Raw genomic sequence first — 21,694 nt, forward strand, 5'->3', positions numbered from 1 at the left:
TTCTCCCCTCCCTCCGGAAGCGTAACACTGAGCGCGCCTGCGCAATGGGCGGCAGGTCCGGTCATTCCCCATCGGACCGTTATTGTGCTTTTTGTTCCGGAATAGGAGGGTCTTGTCCAGAGGCCTATTCGCCTTTCTTTTCCTCTCATAGCTCCCTCGCCTATGGACCCTAAAAGCTGCCGCTGCTGCTGCTGTTGCCGAGCGAGGCAGTTATTGTCTCAGCTCTAGGATGTGCGTTCTCCCACTAGAAGCTCTTCGAAGGGACCGAGGTAACCGCGCCCCCCGCGCCCGGGGCAAAGAATTGCGCCTGCGTTTGACTGGAGGGCGCGGCAGACCAGATCCGTCTTGCGCATGTGTGACAAGAAGGCGTTCCTAGATGCTGGAGAGAAACTTGTCCTTACCGAGGAGGGGAGATATCTCTTTGGCCTCTGTAGGCTTAGGCCCGCTTGGGTTGTGGGTGTTGGCATTTTCAACCCGTCTCCCATTAGTTTCCCAGGTCCTGTGCGCTGTCTTTATACTAGGTTCGTTTGGGCAAGTTAATTATCCGGCCTAGAGTTTATTAGCCTTAATATATCTAAAGGCCTTAGAGTCATTAATGCAAGTCTTCTACTTTCAACAGTAATTCAGTATAAATTAACAGCAGTGTTTCGGATATTTTCATTTGGTCTTTATGGCAACGAAATCTTACCCAGCAAGCGCTTTTTCATTCTATGGAAAGACGCTACTGAGGAGAAAAATACAAATCTGAAATTATCTTCTAGAGCAAAGTTGCTCATAAGAATGAAAGTTAAAGCATTCTTTTTCTGCAGAATTCTGCAGTCCTAAAGTGTCCTTCTAAATTGTGCAGGTTAGAGGACAGCACTTCTAACCTGGCTCTTGTCTTTCCTGTCTAAGGAGTTCCCCCCTCCTATCAGAGATTTGATAAATTGACTTTCATTTCCTTTCCCCTGGTTTCTCTTGTACTCCTCAACTTTTGGTTTAGGTATAGCCATAGCTAGACATCTAAAAAAATTCCTTTTCTGTTCTTCACAAATAAGTGGTACTTGTATTATGCTTAATCTGCCAGCATGGTTGCTCATTGAACTTATTATTCTCTTTAAGGGAATTAAAAAACAGTGGAATGGAAAGCAATTGTGGTCATCCCATGTTAAGCACCTCGTCAGCAATGTATACATTCCTGCTGGGGGCCATATTCATTACTTTAAGCTCAAGTCGCATCCTACTGGTAAAATATTCAGCTAATGAAGGTAAGTTAAGATTTGGAATATGTATGGATCACTTCCATCTAACTGCACATTTTCTTGTTTTTAGTTTCCTTGTGTATAAAATGGGAATAATACCCTTAAAAGTTGGCCACCATCTGGTGGCTCAGATGGTAAAAAAATCTGCCTGCAAGGTGGGAGACCCCAGTTCAGTCCCTAGGTGGTGAAGAGTCCCTGGAGAGGAGAATGGCAACCCACTCCAGTGTTCTTGCCTGGAGAATTCCATAGACAAAGGAACCCGGTGGGCCACAATCCAGGGCTACAGTCCATGAGGTCACAAAGAGTCTGACAGGACTGACTTCACTTTCATCTTTAAAAGCCCTCTGCTTCATGTAAATGATAAAACATGTTTAAATATGATTCTTTACTCTTGCATTCCTTACCAAGAAAAATTTTTGATGCTGAGTAAAATTTTTGTCAGTTAAATACAGATCAAAACTTTTGCAGAACAGATCATAACATCTGACTGTTGCTTCAGTCAGCAGGTGTTTCTGAGCCTATAGCAATATATAACTTATTTTGAAATAGACAGGAGATATATTTGGTCACCTGGCATTTGTAAGGTACTATTTTAATTACATTATCAGTGGAACAGTACAGGTTATTAGTTTTGGTAAATACGTACTCAAGAAATCTTTTATTATTCCTGATGTAAAATTTTATATTTTAAGTTTAATTCACACTGAGCTAAATGTTAGTATTAAGGTTCAAAATGCATAAGATGTAGACCTTATTCTTAAGAATTCACAGCTTATTAGTAGAGAAAATATATATAAATGCATCCAGAAAATACAGTATAATTGCAGTTCTATACCAAAGATGCAGAGGTAGTTTAGAGTAGAAGGTGATATATTCTGTCTGAGAGAGCGTGATGTGGACTACAAAGAGATCAGGGAACACTTCCCTGGTAAGGTGACGGTTGACCTACAAGAAGACAAGGTGGGCAAAGGTATTCAAAACAGAAGCAGCAGCCTGTAAAAATGGACAGATGTATCAAGAAGCGGGATGGATTGTGAGAATATGTCATTCAGAATTACTGAGAAAAAATTTTAAGGACTTGGAGGAGGGGAGGAACGAGTGCTTGGCTAGAGAGGGCAGTAATGATCACATAGTTGATCACACAGGCCGTGCTAAGGATCTGACACTTTATTCTCTAGGCTGTAGATTCTGGGGAACAGGGAGTACTTGGAGAACTGTAAACAGCTGGGTAAAATGAGAAAGACTGTTACAATAAATGGCTGAAGACAAGACTAAAGGAAAAGAGAAGTAGCCAGTTGGGGAGTTATTACAAATTCGAGCCACAGATGATGAAAACTAATGAAGGATTTTAAAGTAGGAGTAGAGCAAAGAGGATAGATTCAAGAAATATTCTAAACATAGAAAACACAGGACTTGAAAATTCGCTGGTAGTCTGGTGGTTAGGACTCCACTTTCTCACTGACAGAGGGCCCTGGTTCAATCCCTGGTTGAGGGAACTAAGATCCTACAAGCAGTATGGTGTGACCAAAAAAAAGACAGGACTTGGAGAGTGTATTAAATGTGGAGACTGAAGGAGATGGAAGTATTGGATAGCTCACTCAGAGGTTTCTGGTTTAGATGCCCAGTAGATAATGATGCTCCCAACTGAGATGGAGACCAAGGAGGAAGAGGAAATTGGACAGAGCTCATAGAGATTAAAATTTTAGTTCTTGTACCTCACATGAGGCCAGGAGCTGTGTCGTGCAGTGTCTAGCACTTCACACATGTCAAGGAACTGCCAGTTTAGTGAATAAATAGAAGATAGTTCTTCGTGTGGATATATTTAGTGAGCATTAAATGTTCGAGAATACAGACTTGGAAACATTAATGTTAAATTAACATTTAAAACTAGATGAGAAGAGGGCTCATTCAGGGTAAGCACTCAGAATGAGAAAATAAGAGCCAAGGATAGAAATCTGAGGAATGCCAACGGTTAACAGGCATGTGAATACTCAGAAGGACCTTAAGAAGGAATTAGAAAGATGAGAGAACTAAATGCACATGACTTGTAGAAGGGAGTTTGAAGACCAGGGGGAGAATTGCAATATCAGGATGAGATAAGGATTAAAACCTGCCCTTTGGAATTACTAATTAGAAGGTATAATCTCAGGGACTAGATAGTTGGAGTACTGAGGTGGGATCAGAAATCAGACTGTTTGGGGACAAGCTCTGAGTGAAAAGTGGGTATAATGGAGGGTTTTTTTAAGTTGGTAATCTTGAGCATATTTGTAGGAGAGGAGAAGAAGGCAATTAATAGAAAGACAAAAAAGATACACTGAAGCCAGAGGAAATACTTACTGTAACAAAGCTCCTGAAGAGCAGGGAAGGTTTTAATGGGGAGAATGGATGAGGCCATGGCTGTCCTCTCTGGGACTGAAGAGAAACGAGTAAGGATGAGTGTGGTGTAGACAAGATTGTGAGTGTGGGCAGAAGGTGAGTGGAATGATACTGTGGCATGATTTGGAATCAGCCATGAGAGAAATGCAAGGGAAAAAACAAAACACAAGAATGAGTTAAAGAGCAGTGACAAGAGTTTGAAAGTTGTGGTCTGAGGCCCTCCATTTTTGTGTGTGCATGTATGCTCATGTATATCATGCCAGAGAATAATACAAGTATTGTTGGAGGATAATAGAATGTGATTTCAGTCTAGCTTTGAGCTCAGAAAGGGAGGAAAAGATGTCCTTAGCTAAGCTTTTAATGATGGACGAAGTTTAAGAAGCAGTTAAGTAAGTACCTGTAGTACGTAACACTTAACTGCCAGGCATAGGAAGATGACTAACATGGTCCCTGTCTTATTAGAAGCTTACATTTTAAGAGTAAGACATACAACATAAAAAATAAACATAATACAGTGTTATAAGCACTGTTAAAAGATTTATAGGTAGTTACCCGAAAACTAGGTTCATCTCTTGATGGGTGTTGAACCAAAAGATACAACCAGGCCAAAGGTCAGGAGAAGAAAGGATTTATTACTTGTAGCAAGTAAGGAGAACATCTGAGAGCTTTCCCAAAGCAGTGTCTCCCCAAACAGCAAAATTGAGGAAGTTTTAAGTTAAGCTGCATTTTATGAAGGGGCTTGGGTTATTGACAGAATCCAGACTGTAGCTGACTGAAGTTGCGAGGGGCAGAAAAGATCAACATCGCCATCCCTTAGGTTCTGGTTGATCTGGTGGTTGAACACTGCAGTGTCATCTTTACCATTGAAACTGAACTGGGAGTCTTTATAACCGATATGGTCGAATATCTTATGAACTGATATCTTTACTGATATCTTTATAACTGATATGGTCGAATATCTTATGAACTGTTATCTTTACAACAGTAAAGTTGTAACAGTAAAACAGTAAAACTGACTGTTATCAGTCAGTTTTCTTGACTGATAACAGTTTATTCCTACATTCTTTTGTTTCCATAAGATTCTTAATTACTGAGACCTGTTCAGAGATAAGCATTGTGGCCAAGTTTAGGTCACAGATGACTTAAGCTAAAAATGGCATCTCATGTCAAGAGAGCCATGCCTGTTCTCTTTCTCCAGGGACCCCCAACTTCATCTGCTTACAGTAGTGCTACAGGATTGGAGAAGAATAAAGGATTGATTATGCATGAGTTGAGAAGGTCAGGGAAAACCACAGAAAAGAGGAAGAAAGGATGTTCTGGGGAGAAAGAATGTTGAGTTGGCTTTTTTCCTTTCTACTTGGCCAGTTTGGTTTTTTCATATAACAACCAAGGGAAACAAAGCAAATATTTTTTTTTAAATGCATTTCTCAAAATAGTACTGGATAAAATTTATGTTTGTCCTTGGTAAAATTATCGAACAAGTTGTTTGTAAGCATTTGGTAAAAAGAAGTAACAGCTAAGTCAATATATACTAACAAAATCTCATTTCCTAATTAGATTGACTTGTAAGTTGGGACATCTCTTCCTAATGTGTCAGTGGGTTTGGATGTGTCTGAGAGCATGTTTGTCCACTCCAGAGCCCTGGGCCAGTTGCCTCTTGCCTCAGGCTGCTTTCTTCTTGTTATCTCAACATCTGTTTGTCCCAAAGTGCCTAACAAATAATGTTTTCCATGTGGACCATGATATGAAACAGATAGGAAACCTCTGAGTTAGGGAATATCACAGAATGTATGTTGGTTTAAGCAAGGCACATAAGACACATAAGAGGAACCGTGAGCTGGGTAATAGTTCAACTACGTAAGTTGATAGCTGGTTGATGAGTCAGGCCCTGATTGTTAAGTAATAGTCCATTTAGAAGGTGGTCTCTAACACCATACCACAAAGCTTTCTTTGCTGGTAGCCCTAGCCCCTCAGCACATTTTTCAACAACTTGAATGAAAACATGAGCGATGTAGTTCTCAATTTCAAGGATAATAAAATACTGACTGAGGTAGGGCTAACTAACACATTAGGTGCATTGACTCAAACATCGGAAAGAACAAAGCCAACTGGATGAAATTTAATGTAACCAGTATTAAAATCTAACTATTAAGTTTAGAAACAACTCTAAATTATTAACTATTAGTATATGTAAGCATTATATGGGTTTCCCTGGTGGCTCAGTGGTAAAGAATCTGCCTGCCAACACAGGACATGCAGGTTCAATCCCTGGAAGATTCCCCTGGAGAACGAAATGGCAACCGACTCCAGTATTCTTGCCTGGGAAATCCCATGGATAGAGGAGCCTGGCAGGCTATAGTCCATGGAATCACAAAAGGATCAGACACAACTGGGCAGCTAAACAACAACAAACATATAGACCAAAATTTATAGTTAAAAAATATTTCTGTTTTGTTTCAGAGAACAAATATGATTATCTTCCAACTACTGTGAATGTGTGCTCAGAACTGGTAAAGCTGGTTTTCTGTGTGCTTGTGTCATTCTGGGTTTTAAAGAAAGGTGAGTCTTGACATGGTACTGTATAACTGGTTAAAAATCAGAGAATCAAAAAATTTTAGAACTGAGAGGAACATTTTATGTCAGTTAGCCTAGCCCATTAATTGTATATATGAGGATGCTAAGATACAAATAGAAGTATGATTACCCATGTTTGGCAGGTAAGGAACGGGCTCAAACAGAAAGTGTGAGGTGGTGCTGGGTATGAGGGGGCAGAGCCCCAACTGTCCTAGCATCCTGTCCACTGCTCTGCCTCTTGACTTGTTCCTGTGGTGTGTCCCATAGGGAGTTAGTTTGTATTCAAGTTCAGGATCATCTAAATCGCTGCTGTCTAACTTGATATGTAGCATACTGGACAGCAGTCCTCATTTCCTTTAGGGGAGGCGGCATACCACTTTGAAGTCAGAAAGACTATATTCTGGGGCAGATTATTTTACTTTTCTGAGTTCCAGTTTCATTAGCTATCAAATAAGGGTACTAATCCTTCCTCACATCTAAAGTAAGTAGCCTTTTGTGGCTATTAATTCTCCAGTTATTGAACCTTACCTCTCTACTACTTTGGTCTGCCTTCCCACATCAGGTAAACAGAGAACTTTAGACTGCCAAAGGCTTGCCCCGAAAGATGTCTTTTCATTTTCTAAAGTTTCAGTCTGTGCAACGTTTCTAGTTGGTAGAATACATTTCTTATCTCATAAAATTTATGCATTATTTACTAGGGCTTAAATTTAAATTGACTTCTATCTTTTCGTTTTATTTTACATTCTCTGTTACAGTACCTTCCTAAGTTTTTGGAAACCTAGAGATAGCATAATAACTCATACTAGGATGAGTAAAAGTTAATTTTATCTACTCCTGTCTATTTAAGTTTTAGTTAATATCTCCCTTTTGTGATTCCCTCCCCCTCCTCGAGGACCCTCACACAGCCTGGCAGGGTAAAAAAATTCCAGCACAAGTGATTGATTTTTCTTTCCACTTAAAAATTTTAACTTGTTGATCTCTTTTGGCTTTATGCTCAGAGTAGTAAGAGAAACTGTAAAGGTATCCTGAGTTGCATTCTTCAGTGATACATCTATCTCAGGTTAGCAGAAATTAAGAAAATCATAATTCCTTAAGGTGTTGCTGATACCAGTGATGGGCACAGTGGTGGGGTGAAGAAAGACAGTAATGAAATCCTGTGTTGTCCTTGATTTCTCAAGACTAATAGTCACTTATGAAAGCAAATTTGTTAAGCCTCTTTTAAAGAATTGTTGTCAGGAGTCAATATAAGTTACTTTCTCTAAAAGTATGTGCATTCTTATCAAGGTCATATATTTATTGCTGTATTTCTTTCTCCAGAAGATCATCAAAATAGAAAGTTGAGATGTGGTTCCTGGAAGGAATTCTTTAATTTCATGAAGTGGTCCATTCCTGCCTTTCTTTATTTCCTGGATAATTTGATTGTCTTCTATGTCCTTTCCTATCTTCAGCCTGTAAGTAAATAAAGACAAAGAAAAGAGCACTGAAAAGACAAGAGAAATGAATCCCAGAACTAACCTTTTTCTCTTTTTTAATTGTTTTCCTTACCTTTGTTAGTTTCTCATTGCCTCACTGGCCTTCCTGAGGTTTTACCAGAATCATCTGAGCACAGCCAATCCACTTGCCAGACTCTCCCACTGTGAAAGATAACTGTATTACACTGTGCTGACTGATCTGAAGGAGCTGCTTCCTGATCCCTGAATCTAGAGCCATCTCTGTCTGTGTAATCTTAACCTATCTGCCTATTTTCTGAGCCATCCTGTGGCCACGCACCTCTAATGCTAATCTCAATACCCAGGACCTCCAAGCTGATTCTGTTGTTCAACTCAGAAAATTATATTCTCAGTGTACCACTCTTATACTTGTTTTAATGTGGTTTATATGTATTCTATTGGTATGATTTTCTTTTTGTGTTAGTCCTGTCATTTAACCAACAAGTTGTTTAAGGGTAGAGATTCTATCCTCCCAACCTAAATGCTATCCATGACTGATAATACTAGAAATGCTTCTTATCTCTCCTGCATTCCCTGTGCCAATTTAGAGAGCCCCTAGTAATCAGAATTAAACTTTGGTCTTCTGCTTTTGGAGTAGGAAGTGGCAACCCACTCCAGTATTCTTTGCCTGGAGAATTTCATAGAGGAGCCTGACGGGCTACAGTGCATGGGGTCTCAAACAGACATGACTGAGTGATTAGCACATACTTCTGCTTTTACTTATTATTCATTTGGAATCACATGTATTTTTTTCCTCTCTATAATTTTATTTTATAAAATGAAAGTTTCTGTTGCTGCATTTAACAAAATGTGTTTTAAAGAGCAAATTCATTCATTTTGATTATAAGTAGGATTTCTGTTGACACTAATCCTGTGTTTGAAGCCTCTTTGCTGCTGCTAGGTCGCTTCAGTAGTGTCTGACTCTGTGCGACCCCATAGATGGCAGCCCACTAGGCTCCCCCATCCCTGGGATTCTCCAGGCAAGAACACTGGAGTGGGTTGCCATTTCCTTCTCCAATGCATGAAAGTGAAAAGTGAAAGTGAAGTCTCTCAGTCATGTCTGACCCTTAGCGACTCCATGGACTGCAGCCCACCAGGCTCCTCCGTCCATGGGATTTTCCAGGCAAGAGTACTGGAGTGGAAGCCTCTTTAGGTATAGCCAAGTCAGTTTGAGCGTGGGGTGAAAAGGAGGGTTCAAGAAGGCACGGAGGTAGAGAATAGGAGTTTGATTCTTTTGCACAGTTTAGAAGATTAGAACCAGGCAAAACCAAACTGCTCAATAAAAATAGAATAATGTTACCATACTAGCCCAAAGGCAAGGACCTGGGCCAGAGGAGCACCTGAAATTCCTTCACCTGTGGTCCATTTTATTAGTAAGTTCATTGCATCTAAACTGTGTCCTCTTCTAAATTCTTTCACTTTTTTTTTCAGATCTGAGAATTCCTGTACCCAACGACATAATTTTTCACATTCAACAAGTATATGTTTGTTGTGTTTCGTTGGTATCTAACAGACTAGCTCTAAATTTATACCACTTTGCTAAATCCCCAGTACTGAAGCAAGATTGCAGCTTCCTGTTGTTACAACTTATTGCTTTGCTCTTCCTTCCTGATCACTTACAACCACAGATACTACAAAATAAATCCCTTGGCATTCATATTCTGTGTATTGCTGTGCCCAAGCCTAGTGGAAAAGAATTAGAGATGCATGGCAGTTTGAGGGCAAAGAGCTCTGATATTTTGTTTATTCTGTACTACTGCCTGGACAGAGTGGAAACAGTGCCCCAGGCCAGCGGGCTGTTTCATTGTGGACCTTTGCACTGCTATTACTGTGACTGATCAGAGCAACCACTTTCCAGCTTACCAGCCACGTACTTTTCTCATCTCCTCTTACTCGTCTCCTAACCAGGGGTTCGCAAGCATTCATCTACAGAGAAAACCTGAAAATAATGGTTCCCATAAAAATGGAATGGAAAAAGAGCAATGTTGATTTCTTGGAGTTTTTGCTAGTTTTTATTGGATTTACTCATTTCTCTCATTCAGCTGTATATTAGTCATGTTTACTGGTTGTATAGATTGTGGAAACTCTTTAGGGTTTAATCAATGTAAAGTGACAGGAGGAAGGCAGTAGGACTTGTTTTTAAAAATAAATAACATTGTCAGATCCAGTTATGAGGATAGTGATAAATTTCATACTTTCTGGGCCAAAATATACGTATATTCAGATTAATATTCTAATATGTGCAATTTGACTAAATTCAGAGAAACAAACCTTTATAAAAATCTGGCTAGCACCTTTCTAATTTTTTCCCATTGTTCAGAACAATGGGAATAAATCCAAAGGACTGTCAAGTATGAGTTTGGTAATGAATCACTGATACTGAATCACTATAGTTCAACCAAGTAAACTGTAAAACCTATACCTCTGTCTTCCTAATGTATAAATGAGCCTAACAGTACTTGCCTTTTCTCTATACCCACAGAATCAGCGTTAAGACTATATAACTCTCTTTGAGAGCTTGAAAAAGTATGCTTTATAGTCATGGTAACCATTATTTCTGGACTTAAACCTTTAGAGTTTATAAGTATTTCCAGATCTGTTCATACAGATAATTACTCAGGCATTTGCTGAATTTCAACACATTTTCAAAGCCTGTACAATGATTTGATCATATCTGCATAAATTCAACCAGCAATAAAAATAGAATTTAATCCTCTAGTGAAGTAGTTGCCCTAATAACCCCTCTGGGTTTTGACCAAAAAGCTTTTTTTGTCAGGTGAACTTGCACCAAGCTGGGAGATTTCTGAGGTCAGTGCTTTGTTTGGATTGTAACTCTATCTTCTCTTTCTTTCTAGGCCATGGCTGTTATCTTCTCAAATTTTAGCATTATAACAACAGCTCTCCTATTCAGGATAGTGCTGAAGTAAGTAACTTGTTGTGAAAGCATATATCATACTTTAAAGTGGCACCACCCTGTTTCAGATGATATACCCTCTGAATCCCAAGGCCAGGATTTTATTGCTAATTGGCTTTGTGTATTGGGCAGGTTGTCTAACCCATCTGGAAAGCAGCTGCGATTCACTGTTTGAAATGTTTTTCCTTAGCATCTCAAAAAAAGAGACAAATGACTAGATTTTAATTATTTTAATTTGTAGTGCCAGATTTTCAACAAAGAATTCATTAGCTTTTTTTTTTTTTTTTTTTTTAACAGAATCCCTGTACATTAATAGGGAACCAAGAAGTTCCTAAAATTAATATATTTGTTATTTAGAGTTTAGAGATGATAAAAAGTGACAAATTGTCTTTATTAAAGTCCTTGAGATAAGTATATTATTTAAGCTGTAACTGGCAGAGGATTTGCATCACATTTAAATAGTCTCTGCTGCAAAGCAAAGGCCAGAATGTCCTAAAGTGATACAGGATCTGGGTACTTAACTCTGGTTTAATTTGTTGTTTAATGATGGTGGTGATGATGGAAAATAAAATAACTTTTTGTTATATTTGTTGTGATTGTTTTACATTCACTTTCTGTTTTTAATTTCTTTCTCAGTGTACTGTGACAGAGTGTTTTCATAGTTGATGTGCACAGAAGGGTGAAAGGCTTGGTACATAGGTACTCAGCAGTTATTTGTGGAATCCCTTGATGCATTCAGTTTAGAAATTATATGATATTCTTGAAAGATTTTCTTTTACCTTGAGGAAGCATTCAGTTTAATGGTTGATGTAAGATATGGGGAAAAAAATGAACATAGCATTTCAACCAATTTAAATGTTAGAGTAACTGAAATTTGCTTTTTGATCACTTTCTTCATTTATGAATTGTGAGAATAATTCAGTCCAACTAGTAAGTAAAGAATGCTAATCCAAAAACATTTTATGGTCTTTAAAATCAGCATGAATGTCACTTAGTAGGATAAAAGTTGGCTTCTGAGGAGACATATGTAAGCAATTATATTTTTATATTGAGTCCTGTGATAAAATTGAGATTCATTTCCATAAAGGAAAAACTATTGGCTCTGACACACAAAAAGGTTCACTATTAGGGGAGCAATGGTTTCAAAAACATGCATTTTTTTGTTTTGTTTGAGGTTTTTTTTTACCTTTGAGTTAAAAAAAACGTTTTCTTCCTATGAAATGACAGTTTATGAATATGCATGGTGTTACTATGTAATGCATAAGTATTATGCAAAAATTACATTAATTTAAAACTGATTTTCCCAAAGAGAAGGTTAAAAGTTTGTTATTGCCTGGCTTGAGATTGGCCAGTAGCTCTAACTGTGCCCAGAGTTGGTTGGTTGTTTTTTTTAGTAACTCCAGAGCATGAGCAGGGCCATAGGCTGAGGTGAGGGCCACTTGGAAAAGCCCTGCCCAGGGTGCCCTGACTGCCATGTGGGCAGCTATGCAGGGAGGCTCTCCATCAGGCAGTGACCAGAAAACCCTAGGGCCTCCACAGGGCCTCTCTACCCTATTTTAACTTAATCCCATAAGGACCACTAATGGTAGGTGCAGTTAGACTGGGTCTGCCTGGAGCCCAGAACCACTAAGCATTTTGCAGCCTTTGGGCAGCTCCCCTTGGCTGCAGAGGAGGGAGTCTAGGTGAATAGGCTGGGGGCAGAGGGGCAAACAACATTATGAACTGTTGTTCAAACTTTTTTTTCATGTATTTTACCTTTTAATATTCAAAGCAGTAATATTGATTGTTAGGCATTTGTTTACTTTGTTGTTAGTATTTCTGTTTTTTTTTAAGCTTTATATTTTGTATTGGGGTATAGCCAATTAACAGTGTTACGATAGTTTCAGGTGAACAGCGAAGGGACTCAGCCATACATAGTATGTGTATCCATTCTTCCCCAAACATCTCTCCCATCCAGGCTATACAGTAGGTCCTTGTTGGTTATCCATTTTAAATATGGCAGTGTGTACATGTCCATCCCAAACTCCCTAGTATCCGTTCACTCCATCCTTTCCCTCTGCAACTGTAAGTTCATTCTCTAAGTTTGTGAATATCTCTTTGTTTTGAATACTTAGAAGTTACTTAATAAAGAAACAATAAATCACTCCATTTTTATTATTTCCAGGAGCTTTAATTTAGTTCCCAGAATGAGTCTTAGATTGAGTAATTCACAAATCAGCCCTGAAGTTACTTGAAATAGTAGAGCTGAAATATGATAATAAATCTAATAATGTATTTTATGGAAATACCTTTTAGGTATTACCTGTTAATACATTTTAAAATCAACTTTGTTCTGTTTTGATCTTTTTATTGGTGGTAATGTATGTTGCTTGATTTCCCCTATGTAACTTGATTTTTGTGACTCTCTGATGGTCTTTTGCAATAAAATTTTGACCTAAAAATAGTTTGAGTTTTATCCCACATTCTTAATTTGTTTGCCATAAATAACTCATTTAGAATATTGAACATCTTGTCTTATACTTGACTCTGGCAAAGCCATCAAATACCTTTCCCATACAGGTAAAGAGTATAAGGCTATACACGTAGAAAAAAAATAAGTCCGATGACTAATGCAGGAATATACTTGTAAGAATTTGAAAGTGAGAAAAAGAAAACTACCACTATCCAAATGTCTTATTCTAAATCCCATGTGAATGCATAGATTCCCTCCTTGAAGTATAATTAATGATTCAAGTGGAAATATGATGAGCATGCCTCAAAGCCCCATTGGTTTGCTCTTAAGGCTTGGCAGAGTTGTATACTTTTGTTTGCTAGGCTTTAGGGAATAATATTTCAACCTGAACATCGAGATTTGGGAACAGAACCAGGAACAGGACTTACTTTTACCTAAAGAATGTATATGAGTTTCTCTGATTTCTTCAAAGGGCAGGGAAAAAAATTATTAAAAAAACACATTTTGAAACTTCCATAGGTATGTTGGAAGTGTGGTAAACTTTACTTTCAGAAGTAGCAGGAAAAACAAAAGTGCCACTCGGTAATATAAGCATTTCCCCAAAACTATTCATTCCCATGATAAATATTTTTTATAATTTCTCATGATAAATATGTCCCTGGTCATCCTCTGTGCTAATTAGAAAGGTATGATGTATGGTTTTTTGAAAAAAGTATTTTTCCACTTATTTTCTTGCTCTGCCTTGGTTTACCACCAAATATGGTGTATATATGTATTGTGTGTATATGTATGTACATATATATACACACTTTAGAAAATTTAACTTAAGATATGTGAATTTCCATTCATCATTCCTTTGATGAAGAGCTAAGGCCTTTCCTTTATGTGTATCTGGGATTTGCTGATGGGAGTTCTTTGGCTTCCTTCTTGCTTGAACCTACCTTCATTATACATCATCCATGGTTTCCAGTTCCAATTTCTTTAAAGTGGAACAAGCCTTAAAAATATTTTCATAGTAGATTCTTTATTATTCATTCCCCAGTCTTAAAGCTCACCTGCACCTAATTCAAAGGCAGGTTTTTTTTTAAATCTTGTGATTTGCCTAAAGCTTTCAACTTAGTTTTCATAAAAATAGCAATCCTTTTCTTTCACACATAATTTATGGTTTCTATAGTCATTAAAATATATGATTAGAATAATGAGCTCACCTGGCAAAAACAAGTTTTGGAACTGACACTTGTTTTGAGCAAAAAGTTCACTTGGGAGGAGAGGCCCTCAGGTTCAGCAAGCAGCCTTCCAGTCAGAAGCGGTCAGCTCCACACATCAATCTGAATGTCTCTCAGAGCAGTGGAGAGGTCGGTTGAGTGTCTACTGTTGTTGCTCTGTTTCGAAGTTGTGTCCGACTCTGCAACCCCATGGACTGCATCACGCCAGTCTTCCCTGTCCTTCACTGTCTCCCTGAGTTTGCTCAAACTCATGTCCATTGAGTTGGTGATGCCATCCAACCATCTTATCCTCTGTTGCCCCCTTCTCCTCCTGCCCTCAATCTTTCCCAGCATCAGGGTCTTCTCCAGTTAGTCGGCTTTTTGCTCAGGTGAGGTGGCCAGAAGTATTGGAGCTTCAGCTTCTGCATAAGTCCATCCCCTAAACTGAGGAGGACTCTTCTGGGCATAATCAGTCATCATTTCTAAGAGTGCAGATTCTCAGCTCACTTTACAGAATAACTTAACTGTTATATTTTCTTTGCTGAAAATCTGTTTTCAGCCTAGTCCTTAGTAATTTTTAACCCCCAGAACATTCGTGAATGAGTTATTATTTGTAGCAGTTACCATTTAGCTTGTATAAGGCTTTACTTTCTTAGGTTTTTTTTTTCAGTGTCAATATTAGTGAAAATCTATAGCTTCTAAAGGACCTGTAGAGTATTATCATTGCCTCTTTTACCTTGATGCATAGTAATTGCTTGTATGATGATTCTTACAAATTAAGCACTTCATCTGTGTCTTTTCAATTTCCATCACATTAGCTTTCTACCACTGAAGGTGTGCCATTTGCACCTTCAGAAATGTAAGTGACTAGTTAACAGTTTCTGACCTCATGAAGTAGGACTATGCTAGTCCAATCACGAAGTGCTAGATCTGGTTATTTGAAAGTGTCTGCACAAGAAGACAAATGATATGATCAGATAGTGCTGCTTTTGAGACTGTGTAGTTAGCAGTTTCACAGCATGAAACTCTATGGAAGCATTGGTAAGATCAAACACTTATTCTCATATAGGCATGTTGGGTACTCAGAATTGTATTGATACATAAGAGGTGCATTGGTCCAGGAGGAGGACTTAAGAAAACCATGACTCGGACTGCTTCCTTGCTCTCATGAATAGATGACCTTAGGGAAGTCAGTTAACCTCTGAGAACCATTTCCTGCCCTAGAACAAACTGCCTGACCCATGGTAGATGCTCAACAAATGCTACAGAATTCTTCTAGTTCTCACTTGTTGCTTTACACATCTGCCTTTGTTTATGTTGCTCTATTCTTGGTATCCCTCTTCTTCATCTGACTGATCTTCAAACTTGAAGGTGTTGTCACCTCCAGAAGCATCCTTGGCTGTTCCCACCTGACTGCCATCCTCCTCTTTCCTTAGTCAATGTACATTCTTTTAGCCTTTGCATAGACTCTTGCCTCTGCCTGGATATATCACCAACTCTCTTTTCACATGACAAACTTCAGTTTATTTTTCATCTTTCAGCTTAAGTGTCATCTCCTCTTCAAAGCGATACCTGATTCTATTTACAGACTCAAGTGTTCCTTCCTCAGTGTAACCTAGTTGTTCTGTGTATCACATGTCACATGTTATATTGTCATCATTTAGGTATGACTCTCCCTATTAAAGTATAAATTCTTAGAGAATGGAGACCAAGTCTTTTTTCTCTTTGCAGAATGCCTGGCACATAGTTGCTACTCATTAAATGTCTGTTAAACTGAATTCAGAAAATGGAATAATAATCATTACATCCTCTTTTTCTCAAAATGTGTTTTTGGACAAAGTAAATAAATACTTTGTCGACTGAAACACTAAAAATATATATATATTTTAACTTGTCTTATCCAACAGTAGTTTGGGGGGTAATGCCTTATGATGAGGCCAAGGAACAGGGAGCTAGCTTCCTCCTTAAATCATTTCTGGATCATGAATACTTTTGAAAACTTGACAGAGCTTTGAAGGATCTCCTGGAGAGGGTGGGGAAGGCCAGAAATTCACCTATGTATTATAGAACCTTTGGCACAGACTGTAAGAATTCACAGAAAAGTTCATCACATTTTCTTCCAATTCATGGAAATTTGATTAAGAATTCCTGCTTTAATGTACTTTATTCCCAGATAAAAAGTGATTGTACCAAACAACTAAGATCAGCTCTCAAGGTAGAAAGGAGACTTGGTTAAACATAAAAGTTAGAAGGAAATTTACAATGTGAAGATCCCCTGAAGAAGGAAATGGCAATTCACTCCAGTAATTTTGCCTGGAAGATTCCATGGACAGAGGAGTCTAGGGGAGGTTGCAAAAGAGTCAGACGTGACTGAGTGACTAAACAGCAGCTAGGAGAAATGACTGGATGGCCTTAAGGGACAATTACTCTAAAAAGTGAATAAAAATAACAAGTTTAAGAAGCAGACTCACCCAACAGGTTTCCTTTGAGCTTGAATTGTAGAGAATGCTAGCAAAAATGATGTGGTTCAGGCAACCAAGTACTCAAGTAATTGAGTTTTCAATAGAAACAGTTGATGTGGGAGGGGAGAAAATGAGTAATTAAAAATCTCCTTTCTCATCTTTGAACAGGAGGCATCTAAACGGGATACAGTGGGCTTCCCTCCTGATTCTGTTTTTGTCTATTGTGGCCCTCACTTCTGGGACGGAGACCTCAGAGCATAGCCTGGCAGGACATGGATTTCATCATGACGCCCTCTTCAGCCCATCCAATTCCTGTCTTCTCTTCAGAAGTGAGTGTCCCAGGAAAGACAATTGCACAGCAAAGGAGTGGACATTTTCTGAAGCTCAGTGGAACACGACGGCCCGAGTTTTCAGTCACATCCGTCTTGGCTTGGGCCATGTTCTTATTATAGTCCAGTGTTTTATTTCTTCAATGGCCAATATCTATAATGAAAAGATACTGAAGGAAGGGAACCAACTCACCGAAAGCATTTTCGTACAGAACAGCAAACTCTATTTCTTTGGTGTTCTTTTTAATGGACTGACCCTGGGCCTTCAGAGCGGTAACCGTGATCAGATTAAGAATTGTGGGATTTTTTATGGGCACAATGCATTTTCAGTAGCCCTTATTTTTGTAACTGCATTGCAGGGCCTCTCGGTGGCCTTTATTCTGAAGTTCCTGGATAACATGTTCCATGTCTTGATGGCACAGGTCACCACTGTCGTCATCACAACGGTGTCTGTCTTGGTCTTTGACTTCAGGCCCTCCCTGGAGTTTTTCTTAGAAGCCCCATCAGTTCTTCTCTCAATACTTATTTACAATGCCAGCAATCCTCAAGGTGTGGAATACGTACCTAGGAAAGAAAGGATTCGAGATCTAAGTGGCACTCTTTGGGAGCGTTCCAGTGGGGTAAGTTTGTGAGGATGCTGCTGCTTCCCAAATTCAAAGCGTGGTTATACGAGAAAAGAAATAGATCAGGGCTGTTTTATCACAGGATATATCTGATCTCTGTGAGCTTAAAAAATCATTCAACATTTGCTGGACTTCTTGTGTGTAAGGGCTCATGATAGTACTGTCAGGGGTTGAAAAAAATTATAAATCAGAGTGTCAAGGGCCTTATCCATTAGCTGTATCATAGAATATTATAGAGTCATAGAGCCAGAGATGCTTCATAGGTTATCTTGTCTAGTCTCCATAGCTTTACAATGAAGAAACAGACTCTAAGAGGCTTACTGGGTGACAGATATTAAGTGAAAGAACTTGTAACAAACCCATGAGGTCTGACTCCTTATCCATTTATTATTCTTCTCACTCCACCATAGTTGAGGAAAAAAACTTCTTTGATAATAAAAGTTGATCTTCAACATTAGTAAGGCTTGTTAAATGTATCACTAAATTGAAAGCCTAGCTCTTTCCATTTCTTGGTAGTTACTCATAAACCAGAGGGTTCCTGAAGGACATGCCTTGTTTATCTCACTAAGAAGCTGGTCCCCAAAAGGATCTCTGCAGGTTGACCAAAACTGTTCTCTAGAAAAGTACATATGCAGTTATTCTGAATATTCTTCTAGGTGCTTATAATTGTTTTAGGAAGGCCTGCAATGGCACCCCACTCCAGTACTCTTGCCTGGAAAATCCCATGGATGGAGGAGCCTGGTGGGCTGCAGTCCATGGGGGTCGCGAAGAGTTGGACATGACTGAGCGACTTCACTTTCACTTTTCACTTTCATGCATTGGAGAAAGAAATGGCAACCCACTCCAGTGTTCTTGCCTGGAGAATCCCAGGGACGGGGGAGCGTGATGGGCTGCCATCTATGGGGTCGCACAGAGTCTGACACGACTGAAGTGACTTAGCAGTAGCAGTGATCTTTTGGAGGCTCAAGTTAGGAGTTAGATGTATGTTTGAATAAAACATGAAATAGAGTCCTCTATCTAGGTTTAAATTTACAGTTCTCATGAACACACAAGGTAGTTCGCACAATGAACATACTTCGTGTAATAGTTCATACAATGAACATTTTACTCTGAGAAAGTTAGCTTATTGCTTATTAGAGTTCGTGGCAGAACTTCCCTCATTAATGCCTCTGAAGTGATGATACGACAGATTCTTAAGATGGAAAAACTATAAGCCTGCTCTGATCTCAGTCAGAGTATAGATTTATAAATTATGTATTCTTTTCCAAAAGTCTAATAACATCGTTTGCCCTACTTTTTTAGGTAAAAGAAAATGAATTTAGCTAACACCTAGTTTATACCTATTTCTGCAACCTTTAGTCATTTCCCTTCAGGACCAGCAGAGGGCGCGCTTTACTTTGCTCTTGTTAACTTTGAAATTCAAATACTTAGAAGTGCATTCCAATTTTTATGATCTCATTATATGTCTAAAATTAACTTTCCAAGAATAAGTATTTCATTTCATTTAGCCAGATTATAGTTTAATTAAATAAGATCCATGATTTGTTAGTAAGGGTTCTCATTAGTAATCATTAAAAATGGAGCATTTCTAGTTTTGTCCTAATTAATTACTGTTTTCATGTTTCCTTTTAGGATGGAGAAGAACTGGAAAGACTTACCAAACCCAAGAGTGATATTGAATCAGATGAAGATACTTTCTAAGTGGTACCCAAATAGTTGGCAGCTATCACAAACATTCTCACTATGTGTGATAATTATCTTTTCACTTTGATAAACCAAGAACATTTCTAAAGCATAAAACTCTTTGCATATATCTAACCATTCCCAAAATAATTCCAACCAAAGCTTAGAGGACCTAAAGGCTAAAAAGTTCTAAGGAACTGACATAAGAGTAATAGTATGGAGACTGCATTAATGACGTGGTACTTAGTACATTGTGGGCTTACCAGGTGACACAGTGATAAAGAATCCATTACAGGAGATGCAGGAGATCCTAGGGCTGAGAAGATCCCAGGAGTAGGAAATGGCATCCTGCTCCAGTACTCTTGCCTGGACAGTTCTTGGGACAGAGGAGCCAGGTAGGCTATAGTTCATGGGGTCTCAAAGAGTCAGACACGACTGAGCACACACCCAAACACTTAGTAAGTCAAGATATATTTGCAGATTATTTTCCTCTTCCTCCATTCCAAAAAAAACTTGTGATAATCATGTTAGCTTTACCCTGTAAGTATACAAATAGAGATCAGTTTGCTAGATTTTCATAATTGTGTAGTTCTGCTCTGCATGCCATAGTCTTCCCTTTTTTATCATTAGAAATACCACTTAGGTTGTCCTTTGAATTTTGAGGTCACGGAGATAGTCATTTTGTAATTAAAAAGCAATGTGACTCTTTCTAAAAAATTTGCTTGAAGGCCACAACATTGATTTGAGAATAATGTAGTCTGTGCTAAATATTTTGCCAAAGAAACAAAATTTTCAACAAAAATCTCAGAATTTTAATTTTTAGGAATTTTCAGGGAATTTTAGTTTTAGTGATTATCCTTTGATGTTTTTCTATACAAAAAAGCTTCAATTTAGGTGAAAGTTGGTTTCCAGTCCTCAGTTATCACTTGTATTTTACATCAGTTAAGCCAGCTGTGATGGGTTTTTTCTCCACAGTTTGAGCATGTCACTTTTGGATTATTCTATTTCAGAGAACTAATAAGCTACTTTTATTAGTTATTAAATAGAAGTTATGATTATTATATGTGTTTATAGCATATTCTGTTCCTAAAGGTTAAGCCACTGGCTTCAGATCCTGCCAGACTGTTGGTAAGACTAGTGCCGAAGACTTCCTTTTAAAAGAGTCACTTTGCAAACAAATGACTTTTACTGAACTATGAATGGTGTTACTCTAAAAAGAGGAAGCCTAGTTATAAATAAAGCACTTTATAGTAACTTATTTCACACTTAAACTGCATGGTATTTTTAGAGGTATTTTTGCATGCATCCAATTGAATCTATGAGTTAGAAAAGTCAGGTGATAGGTAATTTAAAAATGAGGAAACAAATGATTTGCCCAAGACTGTACAGCTGGATGGCGATAGGACAAGAGCTGACTTTAGCTAATAGGCTTGTGTGTTTACAGAGTACTATACTGTAAATATGAGCTTTAAGGTATCATTTTCATACCGTTTGTATGTCTTTTTTCCCCCTAATTTTCATGTAGATAAATATAAGATGATGCTATTAATCCATCTGTGATAGCCAGAATAATATGAATGGCAAGAGTTGGTGGAAATTTATAAATAAAATAATTATTAAACCCTTACCTTGTGTTGCCACTTTGTCATATGAGGTGGAATACAGAGTATTTTTAATTTCAAAACTTTTAAAACTTTCTCTTTCAGGAGATCTTGATTTCTGAGAATAACAAAATTCTTACCTTAGTCATAGGTTTTCCATCAGAGTACTGTGAGCAGGAAGATTACCTTATTATGGCAGTTCACTTTAAAGGCAAAGAAAATCAGTTCTAGGAAGACCTCACTTTGAAGAAATATAGCATACAAAACATACTTATGAGACAGATAAAATTCCAACAATATTTGTGAAGGTATTGCCTACAGAATATATTAAATAGCAGATTCCACTAATTCATAGAGATTGGTTTTCTCATTCACAGTTACTTTTTTTCACCCTCCTTTTCAGGAAAGCATTGCTTGCCTAAAGTAAGGTTTACTTGTGCTAACTTACAAATTAGAAGGAAGGAGATGGAACTAAATAAAATATGAAGTTCTGATGTGGATGCACTGGAGTATAGTTGACGCAACACAGTTAACCTTCATGGGTCCACTTACATGCAGATTTTTTTTTTCCAATAAATACGGTACTATATGATCACTGGTTGAATCCTCAGATACATAACTGAAGAAATGAAGGGCAGTCTGTGGGACTTGAGCATCCTCAGCTTTTGGTATCCTCAGTGGGCCCTGGAACAAATCCCCTGCAGACGCCAAGGGACACCTGTACTTTGTGGGTGCTACTGTTTT

General features: G+C 38.3%; 1 protein-coding gene across 4 annotated transcripts; it reads left to right on the forward strand.

Annotated features, from left to right (window-relative positions):
• Positions 1-128: 128 nt before the first annotated feature.
• On the forward strand, positions 129-20,976 carry SLC35A5 (solute carrier family 35 member A5). Of its 4 annotated transcripts, none has more exons than XM_006074013.4 (7): positions 129-269; positions 1,102-1,247; positions 6,078-6,176; positions 7,509-7,642; positions 10,537-10,604; positions 16,883-17,663; positions 19,299-20,976. In XM_006074013.4, exons 2-7 carry the CDS (start codon positions 1,121-1,123, stop codon positions 19,365-19,367), a joined length of 1,278 nt encoding a protein of 425 aa, XP_006074075.3. In that variant the 5' UTR covers positions 129-269; positions 1,102-1,120; the 3' UTR covers positions 19,368-20,976. The 4 variants fall into 4 exon arrangements, with proteins under 4 accessions (XP_006074075.3, XP_025139823.3, XP_006074076.3 ...); XM_025284038.3 differs by lacking the exon at positions 129-269 and adding an exon at positions 370-521 and having other exon boundaries at positions 7,512-7,642; XM_006074014.4 differs by lacking the exon at positions 129-269 and adding an exon at positions 371-521.
• The last annotated feature ends 718 nt before the right edge of the window (positions 20,977-21,694 follow it).

This window comes from Bubalus bubalis, chromosome 1, assembly GCF_019923935.1.
Source record: "Bubalus bubalis isolate 160015118507 breed Murrah chromosome 1, NDDB_SH_1, whole genome shotgun sequence".
Lineage (NCBI taxonomy): Eukaryota > Metazoa > Chordata > Mammalia > Artiodactyla > Bovidae > Bubalus > Bubalus bubalis.

Coding starts and splice junctions, on each gene's coding strand:
- SLC35A5 (XM_006074013.4), top strand. CDS start 1,121: ATGGAAAGCAATTGTGGTCATCCCATGTTAAGCACCTCGTCAGCAATG. Junction 1,248..6,077: donor AAAATATTCAGCTAATGAAG/GTAAGTTAAGAT, acceptor GTTTTGTTTCAG/AGAACAAATATGATTATCTT. Junction 7,643..10,536: donor TCCTTTCCTATCTTCAGCCT/GTAAGTAAATAA, acceptor CTTTCTTTCTAG/GCCATGGCTGTTATCTTCTC.